This window comes from Mugil cephalus, chromosome 2 (genome assembly GCF_022458985.1).
Source record: "Mugil cephalus isolate CIBA_MC_2020 chromosome 2, CIBA_Mcephalus_1.1, whole genome shotgun sequence".
Classification (NCBI taxonomy): domain Eukaryota; kingdom Metazoa; phylum Chordata; class Actinopteri; order Mugiliformes; family Mugilidae; genus Mugil; species Mugil cephalus.
This window is the reverse complement of record NC_061771.1, coordinates 4,731,589-4,749,532: the sequence shown is the minus strand read 5'-3', so window position 1 is coordinate 4,749,532 and position 17,944 is coordinate 4,731,589. Positions and strand designations below refer to the sequence as shown.

At 41.0% G+C, this 17,944-nt stretch overlaps 1 protein-coding gene across 3 annotated transcripts in view; it reads right to left on the bottom strand.

Annotated features, from left to right (window-relative positions):
• Positions 1 to 17,944, bottom strand: part of LOC125004626 (phospholipid-transporting ATPase ABCA1-like) — a 33,242-nt gene that overhangs the window by 4,504 nt on the left and 10,794 nt on the right. For 2 of the 3 annotated variants that reach the window (XM_047579360.1, XM_047579361.1), the window contains exons 7-42: positions 17,166 to 17,357; positions 15,873 to 15,962; positions 11,682 to 11,925; positions 11,429 to 11,568; positions 11,227 to 11,343; positions 9,957 to 10,151; positions 8,320 to 8,528; positions 8,036 to 8,212; positions 7,729 to 7,951; positions 7,289 to 7,510; positions 6,927 to 7,131; positions 6,704 to 6,814; positions 6,385 to 6,559; positions 6,124 to 6,255; positions 5,894 to 6,033; positions 5,635 to 5,772; positions 5,287 to 5,516; positions 5,085 to 5,157; positions 4,721 to 4,923; positions 4,506 to 4,557; positions 4,221 to 4,334; positions 3,954 to 4,102; positions 3,696 to 3,820; positions 3,441 to 3,539; positions 3,120 to 3,309; positions 2,908 to 3,002; positions 2,762 to 2,794; positions 2,549 to 2,654; positions 2,283 to 2,357; positions 1,698 to 1,867; positions 1,419 to 1,596; positions 1,196 to 1,311; positions 958 to 1,102; positions 715 to 838; positions 474 to 603; positions 78 to 261 (exon numbers count right to left, since the gene is read on the bottom strand). In XM_047579360.1, the coding sequence (XP_047435316.1) occupies positions 78 to 261; positions 474 to 603; positions 715 to 838; positions 958 to 1,102; positions 1,196 to 1,311; positions 1,419 to 1,596; positions 1,698 to 1,867; positions 2,283 to 2,357; positions 2,549 to 2,654; positions 2,762 to 2,794; positions 2,908 to 3,002; positions 3,120 to 3,309; positions 3,441 to 3,539; positions 3,696 to 3,820; positions 3,954 to 4,102; positions 4,221 to 4,334; positions 4,506 to 4,557; positions 4,721 to 4,923; positions 5,085 to 5,157; positions 5,287 to 5,516; positions 5,635 to 5,772; positions 5,894 to 6,033; positions 6,124 to 6,255; positions 6,385 to 6,559; positions 6,704 to 6,814; positions 6,927 to 7,131; positions 7,289 to 7,510; positions 7,729 to 7,951; positions 8,036 to 8,212; positions 8,320 to 8,528; positions 9,957 to 10,151; positions 11,227 to 11,343; positions 11,429 to 11,568; positions 11,682 to 11,925; positions 15,873 to 15,962; positions 17,166 to 17,357 (5,301 nt within the window). The remainder of the gene's footprint in view (positions 1 to 77; positions 262 to 473; positions 604 to 714; positions 839 to 957; positions 1,103 to 1,195; positions 1,312 to 1,418; positions 1,597 to 1,697; positions 1,868 to 2,282; positions 2,358 to 2,548; positions 2,655 to 2,761; positions 2,795 to 2,907; positions 3,003 to 3,119; positions 3,310 to 3,440; positions 3,540 to 3,695; positions 3,821 to 3,953; positions 4,103 to 4,220; positions 4,335 to 4,505; positions 4,558 to 4,720; positions 4,924 to 5,084; positions 5,158 to 5,286; positions 5,517 to 5,634; positions 5,773 to 5,893; positions 6,034 to 6,123; positions 6,256 to 6,384; positions 6,560 to 6,703; positions 6,815 to 6,926; positions 7,132 to 7,288; positions 7,511 to 7,728; positions 7,952 to 8,035; positions 8,213 to 8,319; positions 8,529 to 9,956; positions 10,152 to 11,226; positions 11,344 to 11,428; positions 11,569 to 11,681; positions 11,926 to 15,872; positions 15,963 to 17,165; positions 17,358 to 17,944) is intronic. The other variant, XM_047579362.1, reaches the window with a different exon arrangement.

Genomic DNA, 17,944 nt, shown 5'->3' with positions numbered 1-17,944 from the left:
TATCTGAAAATAAACATACTAATGCTGGAATTAAATAATTCCACAAGCACTTGTATTAAACTTGTAAACATCTGTACCTCTCCAGGAGGGATGCCAACACACAGCCGGTCCACTGCTGGTTTCTGTTTCCGCTTGTAGATCTTGGTGAGCTGCCTGAGCTCCAGGATGTCTGACTGACCTCCACCGCTCAGGATCCTCTGCCTCTCTCTGGCAACATCCTCGTCTTCCTCTCCAATAGGCTTCAGATGACTGGTGGATGACCTGGACGGTCAAAGGGAGGAGAGGTCACCTTTAAGACGAGCTCAGAGGAAGTTTTAGATTGGATTCCTACACCCAGAGGGTGTAATCCAAATCAGTCCAAAACCCCTAATTGTTTTTCGTAATGAGGTCTTTTTCAGAGAGTGTTGGGAGATGGGGAGAACCACTTATGCAATTGAAGCTAATTAAACACTTATCTAGTCAAAGTCACCCACCTGGCCTTGAAGAAGAAATGGTACTGAATGAGGACCGTGATGCAGAAGAAGATAACACCCTCTATGGCCATTGCAAACAAGTTCTTTCCCACCATGTCCCAGGCCAGAGGAGAGCGGAATCGGTTTTCACCTACAACAGAACAGATATTTTAGCATTTTAAAAACATTTATTTAGTCTACCTTTTCAAAACCAATGGGAATACATTTACGACAGGTGATGATAAAGGTTTGTTGGGCTTACCAAATCTTTCCAAAGCATCAGCCATTGCCTGATTCTTCACCATGTCAATCAATCCTCTGCCCAGGCAGAAGTGAGGGAAGATGAGGAACACATTCTTCAAGATGTCATTGATACCACCAATCTCCTGAAAGACAAACGTTGGGTCAGTTAAGGGTCAAGCATTCAAAGTCAAACAGTTCTTAAGTTTGAAAAAACTCTGCTGTCAATCAGTCAATCAGTCTGTTGACACTTATCATTTCTTACATTGCTTCCAAACAACTCCAGGACAAATGTGGACACGCTGCCATTGATTCCAATCAGGATGTTGACACTGGTTAGAACCACATAGGCGGTGCTGGGGATCTTGAAGAAGAATGAAGCTGGGTACATCAGAGGTGTGATCGACCATCTGGAAAATGACACGAACATATTGATTTTAGATGAAAATAAGAGAAGATACGGAAAAGGAACAGCCAAAAATACGAGTGTTTGTCCAATTTACCCGTAGAGCAGCAGAAGCAGGGCCAACACAGGCAGATTGGTAGATGAGACGTAGGCGTCTTGTTGGAAACACACAAAGATTATGATGACCAGTGTGGCTGGAACTATGTAGTTACACTGCAGGAGAGGGAGAAAAACGGGGTGAAAAAGAGGTCAGGAATATTTTTGACTGCACTGAGCGGAGCCAAATGTGCCAATGGTTAAGCAAATATAAAAAGTCTTACCATATCCCAGACAAAGTTGGCCAGCCAGTAGAGGAGGGGTTGCACTCCACTGATAAACTGCATGTGTTTGGCCTTGTTCACTCTCTCCTGGATGAGGAAGACCACAAAACTGGCAGGGACGAAGGACATGGCGAAGATCACGCAAATGGACACCAGCACGTCCACTGATGTCGTCATTCTAGAAAAGAGACATGATATCAAATGAAACGATGAGAAGGGCTCTCTTCCAATGAAGACTGAAAAACTAGATATTTGTTTAATTTTGACTGTAATACTCACAGTGCGACCTGAGACAGCTGCTCCTTGGTGAGGTTGAGTGGATGATTGTAGGCAGTGATGCCGTACTTTGTGGGATCTTTTCCAGCTGGCAGGCTGGCCCGTAGGATGCCGTTGTTCATCACGTTGAGGAAGGAACCTATGCTGTGCCAGCCCTTGTTGTTAAACCAAATCTACCGGAAAGAGAGACAGATGTGAAATTTCATTTTTAGTAACATCAAAAGAACAAACAGAGCAGCACTGGAGATCAGCTGAGCCAGAAAGAGTTTATGAATTTGGGAGGTAACTTCTATTACTGTGTTATATTTATATTTATTCTCAGAATTTATAGGTGTGTTTCAAATGTAAACTGCAGTTAATATTTTAATGAACTGAAGTAGTCACTAACTAAATCTACCATATATACAGGTGATACATAAAGAGAAAGTGTGAAAACAGTTGTTGTCTGAAAACATAACACAAAACTAGAGTGAGTGAATTATATTGTGCACATATAGTATTTGTGGGTATTGGAGCAGCATTGCTAGAGGGACTTGTCGAGGAGGCTTGATGGTTAGCTATAGAATCTGTTGTTATGTGTGCACTAACCTTGACGTTATTTTTGGTGTCCAGTCCTTGAATAAAACTGGAGAGACTGCGAAAGAAACGATCTGCTGATGTTCCCTGGAGGGAGAGAAAGAATAAAAGAGAAAGAGGTGAGGCAGAGTATCTCCAGCAAATAGGTAAACTGTGAACAGTTCCTGCAATAACATTTCAGCTTAAGGTACCAAACTAAAGCCATAGATGCAATTTCTTTGTGCAACTGACTATTAAAGAGCAGTTTGATGTAATAACAATGTAATGAAATCTCTTACTCTTTCAAGATGGAAGCGTCTCCTCAGCTCAGCAATCGCATCATCAACATCATCTTTATTGGACAGATACTGAGAACCCCTGGCACCCAAAGAGAATCCACCATATCTGTTACGGAGAAAAGACATTTTAATGTGAGTGAAGGACAGAGCAGAGATGCTGTGAGCTAAATATACACAAATTAAGATGAAGATGCATCATGTCTGGTTATGTACCTGAACTCATTGACCCAGATCTTGTTATTCAAGCTGCAAGAAAGGATAAATTCATTATTTAATGTTTAATGCTTCTGTAATTGAGAACTATTTACATTCCATGATGTTAAAAAAAGACATTAAAATGGAAATAATATGTGTCTTACCTCTTGCCAATGATCTGAGCGTAGGTTTTCACCAAATAGTCTGACACATTTCTGCCAGTCAGATTCTGGAGAGTGTCAGTTTCACTGATCTTGGTCTGGATAGAAAACAAACCAAATAGTTCATTAATGTGTGTTTATTTACCTAATTTCATATTTAGTCTATTTACTTTTTAATTTGATTTATATTTAGGATTCTGTTTTGTGTCACTAACCTGTGGTGGTGGAAGTCCCCCCGCCCCAGCAGGGCACTCGGGCAGCATCCTCTTACGCCCTTCACAACTGCACTCACACAGAGGAGAGGGATTCTCCATTGTCCAGTTGCCATTGTTGAACATGTCCATCACACTTTCAGAGACTGGAGGGATTGACCACTCATCTTCTACAGCAGTACAGGGAGTGTCCCTGGTGAACAAAAGGAGAAGAGTCATTTTATGCATATGCCTTCTGACTGATTGTAAAATCTCTAGATCTGCCTTATTTATTTTTTTTATAGTTTTGCTTAAATTTAAGTATTTTTTCATTTTGAAACTCACGGTATGGGCTCTCCTTCCATGCAGCGTGTCCCAAAGCCTGGTTTTGCCGTTAGAGCTCCCAGTAGTTTGTTTGTGTGAGCATCTTCTGGAAAGTCATTACTACAAAGACCCAGAGAAAACATTGACTTTAGTAAAACTTTTACTGCCTGTCTTATAATGGGAAATACAGTAAAACACACAAAAAAACATTGCAAACAAATCCAAAGAAGAATCAGAAAAAAGGGTTGAGAAGAAGAAGGAAGACAGATATCTCACCTGATGAAGGTAAACTGTTCTCCATACATGCCAGGATCCAGAGCCAGACTAGGGTACTTTCCAAATGGTGGAACAATCAGGCTGAATATAAGCGCAATACACACAAACACTGCCGGAAGAACGATCTGAAAACAAATTGCATGCCAATATATAATTTCTCAGTAATAAGTAAAACAGTAGTAAAACTTAAGTGGCACAGAATTGTTATTTCGATTCACCGTCCTAATAATAATGATAATTCAATGAGCATCAGTGTACCTGAGCAAAGAAGCCTTTCCTGGAGCGCCGGGCATAGAGAAATCGTTTCCAGAGTAGTGCGACAAACTGCTGTCTCTTCAGACTCCATCCTTTGACCTGGTATGAGCCTTTACCATCTGTTCCACTGAGCCAGTCAGTCTCACGGGATTCTGAACGCAGACACCACAACACACGAGCACATTAGCAACACATTGAGTATGCGACTTCATTTTATAATAGTACCAAGAAATTAAGCACTACACTGCATGCTGGGTAGCGCAATTCTACCTGGGTCACCTTCAGAATCGTTGAAGTCAAAGTCATCCTCAGTGAAGGGCTTCAGGCAGCTCTGGTGGTCTCCGAACGCATGATGACGACGAGTCCTGGTTGGTACGACTCCATCTGCAGCCACACAGAGTCAACTTGTTATATTTAAACCCTCATGGCAGCTGTTTAGTTTCACAGCAGCGTACCCTTCATCACATTCGATTCTTCTACTATATGCCAACAAACAGTATGACAGTGTTTATTTATAACGCATACAAGAATGAAACAATGCATCCTAAATCTTACCTGAAAGCTCAACAGCATCAACTCCACTGTCCTCAGCTACTTTCAGGAAAATCTGCAGCGTTGGAAGAAAAGACATTAAAGTATTAGAAAGCAGAAAATGGAAGGTTACTGGCTACAAATGCACAGCAAATGAAACATAATACATAAGTATTATGCTTATAATCATGTTCTGAAAGTGCACTTGAGACAAAACAAAAGCTTTAGTCAGCTCTTACCTCTTCCAGAGTGGTATCAGATATTCCATAACTTGATATTCCCAGGTCAGTGAGTCTGTCATCAAGCTCATGGAAGAGCTCCACGAAGGCCCCATCTTTAGCAGATTGGTAGGGTAAGACGTAGGTGATTTCATGGCCAAGATCCTCCACAAGGCGGGCTTCTGGGACATGCTTGAAAATCACATTGGAGATGAGGGAGACATCTGTTGGAAAGAATTAGTGAAAGGTCAGTAAGAGGGAGCAGCAAACATAATTATCTCAGAAGACTGAATTTACATTTCAGCAGAGATTAAGGGACATTCTTTCCCTGTTGCACCAAGCCTATACTGATTATTTGGTTTCCATTTCAAAAGTTTGCTCTTACCAATAGTGGTGGTTTCACTCTCTGGTTCACTGCCTAGGCCTGCATCTGAACTGCTTTCTGATACACTGTCCTCCTGAACAAAACACACAGAAGGAAAACAGTTAACAGAAAAGCTTGACCATGTTCTTTCCTTTCCAGCTACTAAAAAGTCAGAGAGTGAGATTATTTATTGTTAATTGTTTATGCTTAACATTTCTTTTACCTTCTCTGGTTTCTTGCTATAGGAGACCGTGCTGGCAGAATTCCTGCAGGACTGAAGTGTCAAATCATAGTCTCTCTTGACCAGGGTCAAGTAGTAGCCTGTTCCCAGCTGGGTCTTCAGGAAGAGCGAGGAGCCCACGCAGCACAGCTTGCCATGGGAAATGATGGCAATACGGTCGCCCAGGATGTCAGCCTCATCCATGTGGTGAGTGGACAGGATGATTGTGCGTCCTGAAAGGGACAAAACACGTTTTAATTTCATTTGCTTTAATATGGCTCTGAAGATAGAATACTGAAACTACACCTTCAAAAGAATTGTACCACTGAGAAGATAATTAATTATATTTACCTTGTCTGTATTTAAGCAGCAGGTCCCAGATGCCCCTGCGTGCATAAGGGTCGACACCAGCAGTAGGTTCATCCAGGATCACAACCTTTGAACCTCCAACAAAAGCCAGGGCAACTGACAGCTTCCTTTGCATCCCACCTGAAAAACACAAGAAGAAAGACATTGTTATATAAAATCCCACTTTAATTACATGCCCATTATTAATTGTATAATAAGTAACTTCAAAAGTTAAAAAAAATAAATAATTGTAAATACTGACCAGACAGGGTGCTGGTGCGAGACTGTCGTTTGTGAGGCAGTCCGACATCATTCACAATTTGCTCCATTTCAGCCTTCACCTTCTCCTCTGAAAGCCCCTTCAGGCGAGCGTAGAACCAGATGTGTTCCTCCACTGTCAACCTGGATAACAGCAAACCGACAAATTACACAATGACCAACACACAGGAGGTTAATTGTGCAAGTAATTCAGCCCCTTTGTCTTATACGTACATGCTGAAAAGTACGTTGTGTTGGGGGCAGACGCCCAGATTCTGTCGGATGGTGCTGAGCTCAGTACGGATGTCCTTGCCGAGGATATAGGCTGTACCAGAGGTGGGTGGGAACAACCCAGTCAGGATTGACCTGTCAGAACACAACAACACAGCCAATCAATATTCCAGCCCTGTAGATTTCAGAATACGGTCTTCAGACCCTGAGCTCAGTTGGACCAATGCATGTTGCAGATGTGCTGAAGATAATGTGCTCTCTTACATAGTTGTGGTTTTGCCGGCTCCGTTGTGGCCAAGGAAGGAGGTGATCTGTCCTTCATAGAATCGCAGGGACAGTCCATCCACAGCCAGCTTGTTTCCATGACTGTAGACCTTCATCAGATTCTCAATGTAAACACCTGGATCAATGTGGCCTGGCTCCTCCTCAATGCAGACAGCTGTAGGTGAGATAACATTTTAGCAGGAGCATCAGCAGTAATATGCGTACATATCTTGACGATAAACTTTCAGCCAATTTTCTCTCATTGGTTTTGTGTCTGAAAAGATAAATAAATAGTACTAATAGTGAGTGTGATCTTTACCATCAGCATTGCCTTTCTTTGATAGATGGGTCATGTCTTTGTTCTCTTTCTCTCCACACCAGTATGTCCTAGTGAAAGGGAAATACCAAGGCCTGGGGATCCCATACTGACCTGTAACAGAACGAACTGCTCATTAAAAAGCTCATAATGCTAATTTCCCGTGTATCTATACATAACATGGATATCAAAAGTACCACACGTGTAAACTTGTTGTGTGACTCACCAGGGAACACGGCTTCAATGTACCAGGTCATTATTCCGTACAACACAGCATCAAACAGCATGAGGGAGATAGAGGTGGTCAGGTTGTAGCTGTCGTCCTCCAGAGGACTGGCGAGTAAGTTCGACCACTGGATTCCCACCCCTTGCTCCTCAAACAGTGCAAAGTACTCACATCCGAAACCAAAAGCGACAGGGGACAGCAAGCTCTGAGAGAAGAAACAGGACCCACAGGTTAGTGAATAAAAAGCATAACTACGAATATTAAATGTATAAAAATGTCAATGACTTTTCCAAAAATGCTCAATATGAAATACGGATATAAGTATTCAAATGTGTTTTTGTTTTTTTTGTTTGTTTACACACCACAACAACTTTTGCTCCGAAGCCCACGTAGTCTTGCCAGGCAACACACAGCACGTAGGGCAGGTAGAGAGTGAAGTATATGATGCCACCGCAGGCCGCTGCCAAGTTGGCACGAGAAAACAAGGTGCTGATGAGAAAGCACTGCATGATGGTTACTATGCCGAATGATCCCAGGAAAAGAAACACAACGCCCGGGTCACTGTAAGGCAGCAGGTTGCCCATCTAAAAGGGTGTCAGCCAAAAAAAGAGACAAAGAAGAAAAGAAAGCAAGAATTAAACAATGGTATGATCTCACTTATTTTTTTTTTTTCACAATGACATCATGAAAAAACAGAGAAATTATCAGTGTGACTACGTGGCCTTGTTGTCTAAAATGCGCTGACATTCCCAATCGATGACAAACAGGGTGCACACATACATGTGTCTGTCACAATACCAACCTTCAATAGCATCACCAACAGGCCTGCACTGATCAGCAGTGGGATTAAACTGCTGATGAACCAGCTCAGCCACAGAGTGCCGTTGTTCAGTCCCATGATCCTCATGGTCTCCTTTAGCCGTGCCTCCTTCTCATAAACCACACCCTTGATGATAATGGCCACCGAGTACATCCATGCCAAGGTCATGAAGAGAGGCATTGATCGGCTCATCACTCGCAGGAAACTGTAAGAAAGGTATTAAAAGTTAGATGCTCTGCAGAACTCTTTTCCCGTTATGGATGCTTTTTAGTTGTTCTCATGCACTTACATGTCATCTACATAGCAGGGATAGGGCATCTGCTGAACATAGATGCCTGTCTTCTCCTTGCTGCCTGTGACAGCTCTAATAATCCCCTGCTCGATGACATCTTGCAGGTAAGAAAATCCTCCCCAGATATAGCGAAAGTCCTCAAAGGGGTCTGCCCTGGGACCTGGGTCCCAGTAGCTGCAAAGTAACATGAAAATCAGTAAGATCAAAAAAGCCTACAAGTTGGAGGATCAGCATGAGAATGAGTGAGTGGATAAGGTCAACTAAGAAAGCCAGTCACTTACCCGTCTTTAATCTTGTTAGTCCTCTCCACATTATCAATGTCCATGCGGATTTTGTAGTTGACGTTAGGCGGCAGGTCAGTGCTGTTGTTATGGGCGATGTCAGGAAACACAATTCCAGCCCAGAACTTCTGGTTATCCAGAAGACCCATGGACTTATTAACCAAACGTTCCTCATTAGCCACTGGCTCCAGCTTGTCCAGGTTCACACACTGAAGGAAAGGGAGTGGGTATTTATTTTCATGAGAGTCTGATTAGAACATTTAAATGTTAAAAGACTTAAGTTGTGTCCAAAGGCAGAGTGGAATAAAGAAAGAAGATAAAGAATATAAAGAAATATTTTTAGAGAGAAAACACATGATGAACCTTCAACAGCTGACAGTCTGTAACCAAATGCTCAAAACAAAGTTTATATCCAAAACAAAGTCAGTAATACAGCTGTGGTTGTGATTGTTTTGAAGCTGCTACAGTTTAAATCCTGCGAGCTCAAAACAAACTAATCAACACAAATGTCGTGAACATTCGTGCTAAAACAATCGTATGTTTTCTCGGTTATTATTCAGAAGCGGACAACAGCCATGAACTCTATACCCCGTTGCACAAACTCTTGTGACTGGGTTAGACACTAAGTAACCACAGCAGGGTTTTTAGCTGAGTTGCTGAGACCTCCCACAGATTAGCCTTTCACACACCGAGCAGACTAAGCTGACTTGTATTTCATCCCCCAACATCAAGCCTGTGACATGTCAGTGAGTTCAGGAGACATAATACGCCAACAATACAGCATATTCACTCGTAATGCTGCTGGAAGTTTTATGGTCATGTAAGGCCTTGACATAGTTTTAGTGTGAAAAAAATAGTTCACTCCAAATTCTATGATCTCCTTAAAAGGTGGAACGGAGTCAGTAGGTTATCAGGTTGTTTGCAGTGTTGCTAAACATTAGTCAATGCAAATTGATGGTGTACAGCATTTACATGACGTGGATTGACCATATTTTAAATGATTTCCATGCTCTTTGTGCACTGTATTACATTCTCCACAGGAATGAGAAGAAAGGCGAGAGTAAGTGGAATCTGAAGTCATGAGCCTGACATTAAAATAATCTGTTACACTTAGAGTTCAGTTCATGGCCAATTGTGTGTGTCCTTCAGTTCTTGGAATGGGAAGCACCATAATTTATTTAGGTAGTCACAAGGCTATTAGGTCACATCTATATCTGAATCATGATGCTTATTTTGACACCGATTAATAAAACAACAATTCACACACATTGATTAACATTTGGCATAGAGTTGGTTGTTTATCACTGAGGTTTGGCTCTGGCATATTAAGACAACATCTCTCTGAGACACCGGGGGCAGTGTCACACTCAGCATGCCAATGATTCAATTTACCGAAGGAAGGGGAAAGAATATTTGATTTCAAGGCTTTTAATAGGCATGTCAGCATCTAGATCGAATTTGAAAATAATTAAATAACAACACAGGAATATTTCGTAATGTAGTGACCTAAATGGGCGGTTAACATTTAACCCATTTCCCCAGTTCACCTTGAAAAACACAATTTCACAGTAATTTAATTGCACACGTCAGCGTATGCAGCGAACCAGTCCTGTACGCTACACCTTCAACACACTAACCTCCATAAAGCGTGAAATGGTCTGTATGGCCTGGTCCGTTTCATTGAAGACATCTCTCCATGTGTAGGCTGACCCTGCGGGTTTATGGTTGTTAAAGGTCTTGGACAGGAAGCGAGCCACATCCGACACACGCCACTCAGTCCCACTAAGCTGAATGTTGAGGAACGCAGCGCTAGCATTATTCTGGAGCAAGGTCTGCAAAGACAAAGATTCATATTGTTTATTAGTGATGATCAATGAACTATTGCCTATTGAGAAAAGTCAACAGGAACGTAAAAACAAAAACTGTTGCGTAGTCACTATATGACTTTAGGCTTTCTTGTTTTTGTGACATTCGTCAGTGCAGTCTGCATTTGTGTGTGTCTCTTTGTGTAGCTTTTCTGTTCCCACACATATTTATTCACTCACTTTAGAAAACTGACCTGAAGGGTCAGAACTTGCAAGTAGAGCAACATACAAATGAACAAAGGTTTTAATTAACAGCCTTACAGGGATGCCATCAGAAACAGAAACTGGTAGTTAAATTAAAATGCAAAATTTTATTTCTTTAATAGTCTCAGAAAATATCATGATGTCATTTTACAGTATCACCTTTAACCACTAGATGGAGACGGTGCTTTGGCAATTAGCATAGAGAGAAAATGAGATAAAAATTGTAAAAAAACAAAAACAAAACGCACATTAATAGCCACTGATGGCCATGTTATGAACTATATGCATGCTGACCAGAGTATATTAGCTGTAATTTTATACCCATTAATCTAAGCAGAGCAAGTATTAATGTGAGGAAAAGCACCAGCACTTAGTGTGTTTGTCTCGGCTTTAGTGAAATATGAGAGAACAAGCACTGGCTTAAACAAGGCCAGGTTTTATTTTGCTTTGTGTTTTTAGATCACTGTCAGGTTGACATGTAAATATCATGCCAACAGTTCCTCTGTGACTTACTGTAATTAAGGTCGAATGGTGAATCTAAACCTGTTGTCCCCTTTAGCAGAATTTTCTGCCTGATTATTAGTCTTAGATTTTTGTCTCTCTTATGTTTACGCTTAAAGGCACACTCGTATGAAAAACAGATTCTTCCCTGCATTGTTCATTCTCCACAGCATCAAAGAATTTTGATCAGCTTGACAGAAAACCCCAAGAGCTGATATAATTACGCATCAGTTACAGATATGCCCTTGCGTAAACCTCTCACATAAACTGGGAGAGCACCAAGTACCATAAGCAGGTCGGATGTGTCTACAAGAATAATGTGCATGTTTCCACTCACCCTGACCAGATCCATTTCCTCGCTATTCTCCATAAAGTTCCAGATTTTGGGCTTCATCTCCTCCCACATCCCTCCTAGATCCCTCAGCACACCCAGCTCCTGGAACGTCTTATTGACCTGGAAAACACACATATGCTTATTGTCATCTAATGTTCCATATATAATCATATATACTCGAAAGAGGACTTTAGGCCTTCTGTACCTCATGGATGATCCTCTGAGTTGCTGGAGTATCTGGGGTGTACAGGATCTTCCCCATGAGAAGTGGTTTGAGAGCCCGCCAAATCATCCTGGAAATGGGGCTTGACTCCAGGCTCCTCATCATGTTGTTGCAATAGGGAGCTACAAAATAAAAAAATTAAAAAATATTTGAGTTCTGAACTTTTTCTGTTTCCTTAAGTGAGTTAGTGAATAATAAAAAAAGAAAATGTTGAAAGTAGCTTTTTGACACTTACTGGAAGAGTTGTCATAAGTGGAGACGGGTTCACTGTCACTGTCGTTGCCATGGTTTCCGAACAGGGCCTTGTAGTTGTTGTCCTCATACCAGTTGAGAGACTTGATTTTGAGGCCCCCTCCCTCTGGGTGTCCACAGACGATCCTTGAAACAGCCTGATACATTTGATTTGGTGACCCTGTGGCATTGGCAGTAAGATACAGGATCTCTTTTCGCATATCCTTCCAGCTCTTCATATTAGCAAGCTGTGGAAAAGACACAGATCGAAATGTTACCATCATGATAATTGATATCCGGAAGCCAGGGGATACAATTACACATGGACGCCACTTCTAGAACTGTAGACATGAACACACGTATTCAAAGCTGGTGCTGTATTCCCCAGACGCTACATGTTGTCCTTAACATTTTACAGTTCATTCAGACATTCTGATCATTTACAATCTAATTGTGTGTGTTGCTATAACACTGTCACCCTTTAAGATGATTTTAAACAAGTAGTTTTTAGTCTGGTAATTGTATCGAAATCCATATCTGCCCTGTATATAGTAAATACATTTTTTGTAAAAGAGCATGTTCTCTCAGTCCTGCTCCTTGGTTTCCTGAATGAAACTCTCTTCACCACATCTGGGCTCCGCACAAGTCTCACATGTCTCACGTGTCTTGTTTATTCTGAATCATAATACGTATCCATCCGCTTTTGGAAAGCGATCCTTTGTCAAAATAGGATCAGCTTATATGTAACCTGTATTGACACTGTGGGTGTGAAACTATTAAAGGTTATCATTTGCACTATGAGTAGTATTCTAAACATGGAAGTCAAGTGTCGCGCTGTCGGGTGGAGACATTAAGCACTTTGTCGTCTGCCTGGCTAAGATAAATTTAACTGCAGTTCCCGGCCCTGTCTCTCCGTATGTGTGTGTGTGTGCATATGTGTGTGGGGGGGTTTGCATTTCTATCTAAAGCAATGCTGAGACAGCATATAAGATGTGGAGTGCTGCTTACATGTTACTGCCCATTATCTTACAAAAAAAAAGCAGTGTCACTGCACAGAACGTGTGCCACTGCTCCGTGGTTAACAATTCTGTTATAGTTTAGTAAACTTTCAATATAGTTAGTATAGCTAAAACCCCAGTTGTGACTGAATATGTTGCTTCATTTTAATAAACCAATGAAGGAAATGGTGTATATGATTCAGGAGAAAATATTTTTCTTTCCAGTTGAAACAAAAGCCCACAATTCTCCCTCTCTTTAGCTGCTGTTTGGAGAATTCTTCTTAATGTCTCGTTGGGGAAAATATGGCTTTTACTCAAATCATTTTTGTATGACATTTGTAACATGTGGCTGTGGTTTTCTTCATCACAATTGCAGGACAATGCATGTGTCCCATGTTTCCTGACAATAACTGGAAACATCGCATGCGCTGTTACCTCATGGTGAGTTCATTCTGGTTTACTCAGAGGTTACTATCGGTTAAGAGACGAGCCTGCGCAAGTTCCTCATTAAAGCCTCCAAACTGGTCAACTACACATGCAATTATGTCACCAGCTCGTGACAGGGAAGGAATGAGAGGGGGGTGGTGTTTTTGTGAAAATAAAACTAAGAAAGGTTACAAGTAGAAGGGAGCTTTTGTTTCAATGTGCCAAGTAGGGGAGGTTATTACAGTAGACTTGGGAAAATAATGAGAAGGATGGGGGGCTGAGAAAAAGAAAGAAAGAACAAATAAAGGTTGAGAACAAAGAGAGGTTACTAGCGGTCATTCCAGGCAAACCCCTGCAGGCTCCACAACTACAACTGAATACACACTCACTGACACACAAACATCCAAACACAATAGACGAGATGAAGCTGTAGCATGCAAAAGATCTTGACGTGGCATATATGGCTGTTTCCTTTTTCTCTCCCAGTGACTTGTGTATTTCAAAACAACTGTTGTCCCCAATGTAATTCTAGCAAGCACCTGAATATTCAACACTGAGACTGAAGGGAACTGTTGTGTCTCAGATGTGAGACCCTGAGATCTTTCTGTATGTGGTTCATTTGCAGTCGCACCACATCAGTCTGTCACATGCTTTCCTGCTCTTTCACACTGGTTGCATATCTGGGTCTTTGTGTCGGTGGTTTTCTTGAGTAGCTGCCAGTGTGTATTTATGCGTTAAAAGAGTCACATGCATTTCTTTCCTGTACTGCCAGCAAATGCTCAAACATACACACTAAAGTAGTTTCCGTGTGTACATATGCAAAACTCTACCTGTTTTAAAATTTCATGTACACCTCAGGTCTGTAAGACTATGTGTTCCCCTGTAATGAAAAAGGAATTTGTGTGTAAATGTGTCATTTCCCTTGTGGGATAAAGCCCACATTAACATGGATGACTAGGTGAGTAATATAGACACAAGCACGCATGTAGACACACACACACACACACGCACGCACAGACAGGGAGGCAGCAGAAAAGGATCGTTTGAGAGTAACCTCACAGCACAGCCTGTGTGAGGTTACTAAAGTTCAAGATTCGCTTAAGCAGTAGGCCAGAGCAGCACAGGGGCTGGTTATTCATAAAAAAATAATAAAAACATATGACAAAACAATTAAAAAAAATGATATTATTGTCTGAATAGTGTCTGTGTAGACATTTATGACAAGAACAGATTCATGATTAAGTTTTGGGGACAGTTTGTTCAGACACTTCCAGCCAATCAAACAATATAAAAAGATGCATTAATGTTTTCAAAAAAGATTGTTACATAATGTAGCACTGCACTTAAAGAAATGTCAAACAGCAATTTACTATACTATTTCTCGATAGAATGGAAATTTGTGTGTAGAATGATTTACCTTGCTTCAGTTCACTTCATTTAGCCACATTTTATCAGTTTATTTTGAAACGTTCTGGTTTATCCTGTTCCTTTCAAAAAACTCGCTCTGAAAATTAAAAGGCAACCATGCGGTACAGAGAATAAGTAATTTCCTGTGGTTTGTCACAAGGCTGACTATGTGGAAATGAGGTTTTTGTTGCCTGCTGAAAAGCCAGTACGGCCATAGGTCTTTTTGGCTGCCTACAGTGATAAGGCACGGATTGAAACACAGGCCGCAGATGATCACTGCTTAGGAAATGGAAGTTACATGTGTTCATTTTGAAATTTCAGCCAGTCACAACCTTCTCCATCAGCCAGCTAAATGCGTAAACATATTATCTGCTTCAGACAAAATGAAAGTGAAGAATTAATTTGCTAGCAACAAAATGGCTATTGGTTAAATGTACAGTGTTATTTTAGCAGGTTATATCTCAGTAGCTAAAGATTAAAGCTCTCACCAGAAGTAGAAACTAAAAGAAGGAGTTTATGAGGCACAAAGATGATGAGACAATGGAGGGAGCTGTGGAAGAATGATTTAGTTAAATGTTCTCCTGTATGTCTTTGTAAATATTACACAATTATTGCAAGTTTGTTTTCTAGGCATTGACCACTCACATAGCCCAAAGCAAAAAAGCATGATTTGGTGGAAAGGGGAGATGAATGATTGCTGAAGGTTGCAGTTTTAACAGATGGGAAGGGAAGAGAAGACCGATTTATTGACGTTCGCTCAGCTGCTTAAACAGAAAGCCACGTCACATATGTCACTCACGGCTGAGTCTTAATGTTTTGCCAACTCAGCAGAACAGAAGCCCGAGTGAAAGGAGGTTGTTTTGTTTGTGTGTGCGTGACTGCTGCTCCTCTCCTTTCTCACAACATTCCAGCAGCTCAGACTGAGTTACATTAGCTTAGGCCAGACGTGTGCATGTGTGTGCATGTGATCCTTCACTGTTGAGGCTGAGACATTGAGGACAGTGCACCTGGCAGCTGGCTGAGTAAGGCTTTTGTGTTAGCAGCTACAATAACATATGCCATGGTTTTGTCTAAGCTTCAGAAAGCTATATTAAGAGGACTTTATATATTGTAAGTCAGCAACTTCCCATCAACTTTTGTACACATAGAGTATGTGTATTAATATTGTTTAATGTGTGTGACCTTTATACACATTAAATGAATTTACTCCACTGAGACCTGATTCTTGGTAAAAATTGATTTTATTCACAAACATGACGACTGAGAACTGAACTTTGGAAGCAAACACTTCAGTGGTCCTGTTTGTACCTGTTATAACGTGTGGCTTCCACCATGCCCCATGTTTGTGTGTGTGCTTCATTTACCTCTACACCCAGGGCTCCCAGGCTCTCCAGAAGATTGTCGGTTGCAGCTGAGACTTCCTGAACAACTCTGGGGTCTGACCTCACATCCTTCTGTTAAACACAAAGGGAGTCATTACTATATGGCAGATATTTTTCAGTTTGTGTGCATAAATAAGAAATCTTAAAAAAAAATAAATAAATAAAAGAAGCATAATGTTTACATTCTTAACACTACATTATGTATGATTAATATAAATACATTTTATTTATTTGAGATATTTGATAGAACAAGCAGTGGTAAAATTGAGGTGGGAGAGAAAGAAGAGGAATGACAGTGGTGTCAAAGGTGGAGAAAGAGGGTACCGGGAAAAATAAGGCCAGGGTGACTTTGACCTCCTTTGCTAGCGTCAGTCAAAATGCTGTGTGGGTACACACGTGTGTGTGGGTGTTCTCATCTAACACACTAAGTTGTCAGCTGCTGGAATGTCTGACATTTGATAAAGCACAAGTGTCGCTGAAAACAGAACAGCCGTCTAGGAGGAGAGAATGATACTGCAGCTTTCTACTATAAACCCTCGCTCTCTCATTTGCTCACTATTTAGTTCAATTTGTCTTCTCCAAATTTCTTCTGCACATGCATAGTACACATGGGAGACCGTTGAGTTACGTAAGAGTTCCTGCACTCACATTTCATACAATTTTGTCATGGAAAGGAAAATCCACTCTTGCATCAATGTTTGGACATTTTAAGACCAACACGTGTTTTTTGGGAGAAGAGCATCTTCAATGAGCTAGAAATGAGCTCACTCTCAGGGGGCACATTCTTCATTCTGTAAACTCTTGACTCTTAGAGTTTTGGTCGCCTCGTGCCTCTCTTCACCAAAACAACACATTCAGATCACAGGTTTTATGAGAGGGGTCAGGTTATTTAGCAGGGAATGGAGAGGTAATGGAAGGGATTAGAGAGGGAAAGAGGGAACAAATAAAAGAATTTATGTAAATCTTTGCAGAATCAAGGGTTCACTAATGATAAAATATGTCAACACAAAAAAGGCAAGGAGTTGACATAAGCTAAATGCTAATGACCTTATTTAGTTATTTTGGCCATTAATTATGTCAGTAATGCTACTTCAATAGCTATTACTTCTTGTCTGGTTGCTTGTGTTTCCTTGATATGGAGCTGTGTTAAGCAATGTAGTGCACCCACGCTATTAAAATATGGTCATGGTTACTTTAGTGGCTAGATTTTCACTGCAATGTTAAAATTAAGATGTATGTAAGATGACCACTGGCTGGATCAACAGATAAACTCACCCGAATGGGTTTTAGAAAGTCCAAGTTGGACAGGAAGTGGCTCTGTGCCTTGTTCAGCCAATCACTGGAGGATTTGCAGATTATCTCTTGGGTCATGCGGGACACATTTTGGTCAGCAATGTGGACAAACTCCTCCAGAGGTGTGGTGTTGCAGAGGTCTCTGAGATGGAAGCCAAAACCTTTAGTGAGCACCTGAAAAATAGAGGGAAAAAACAGGCATTTAGACGCTGTGATTTTAAAAAGAGGAGAGAAAAATATCCAAATTTGTCTACTTTCATTTGGGCACATATACAAATGTTCCATATTGAAATACACATCTGACATTAAAACAGCCAAGCAAGTTGCCAATAACAAATTGATACAGTCAATAACTCTCACTTCCTTTTCAGGCTTGAATACTTAACTTTTTTCAGTCCTTTATTTGAAAAGGACAATGCGCATTAATCAACATTTTGTAAATGTGCCAGAGTTAGCTGAAAGGCTAATTTTCATCAGCAGTCCCTTTGCCAGATGTTTATGACAGTTGAGAATTCTATATTTATGGATACAATTATTTATGTAATTTAAAAAAAATGGTTGGAATGTTACTTGGAAGAGGAAGCGCAGCTGCGCCCACAGAGGGAGAGTAACAAAATGTCCTTTTGTGGGACATCAGTATGTTCTAGGTCTGGATGGAGACTGGTGGTAACCAGGGGGTCAAGACATGTGTGTTTCTGTGAGACTGGACCTCACTGAATTCTAGAGGTCCGCAACACACAGTATCTATCACTGTGTACCCA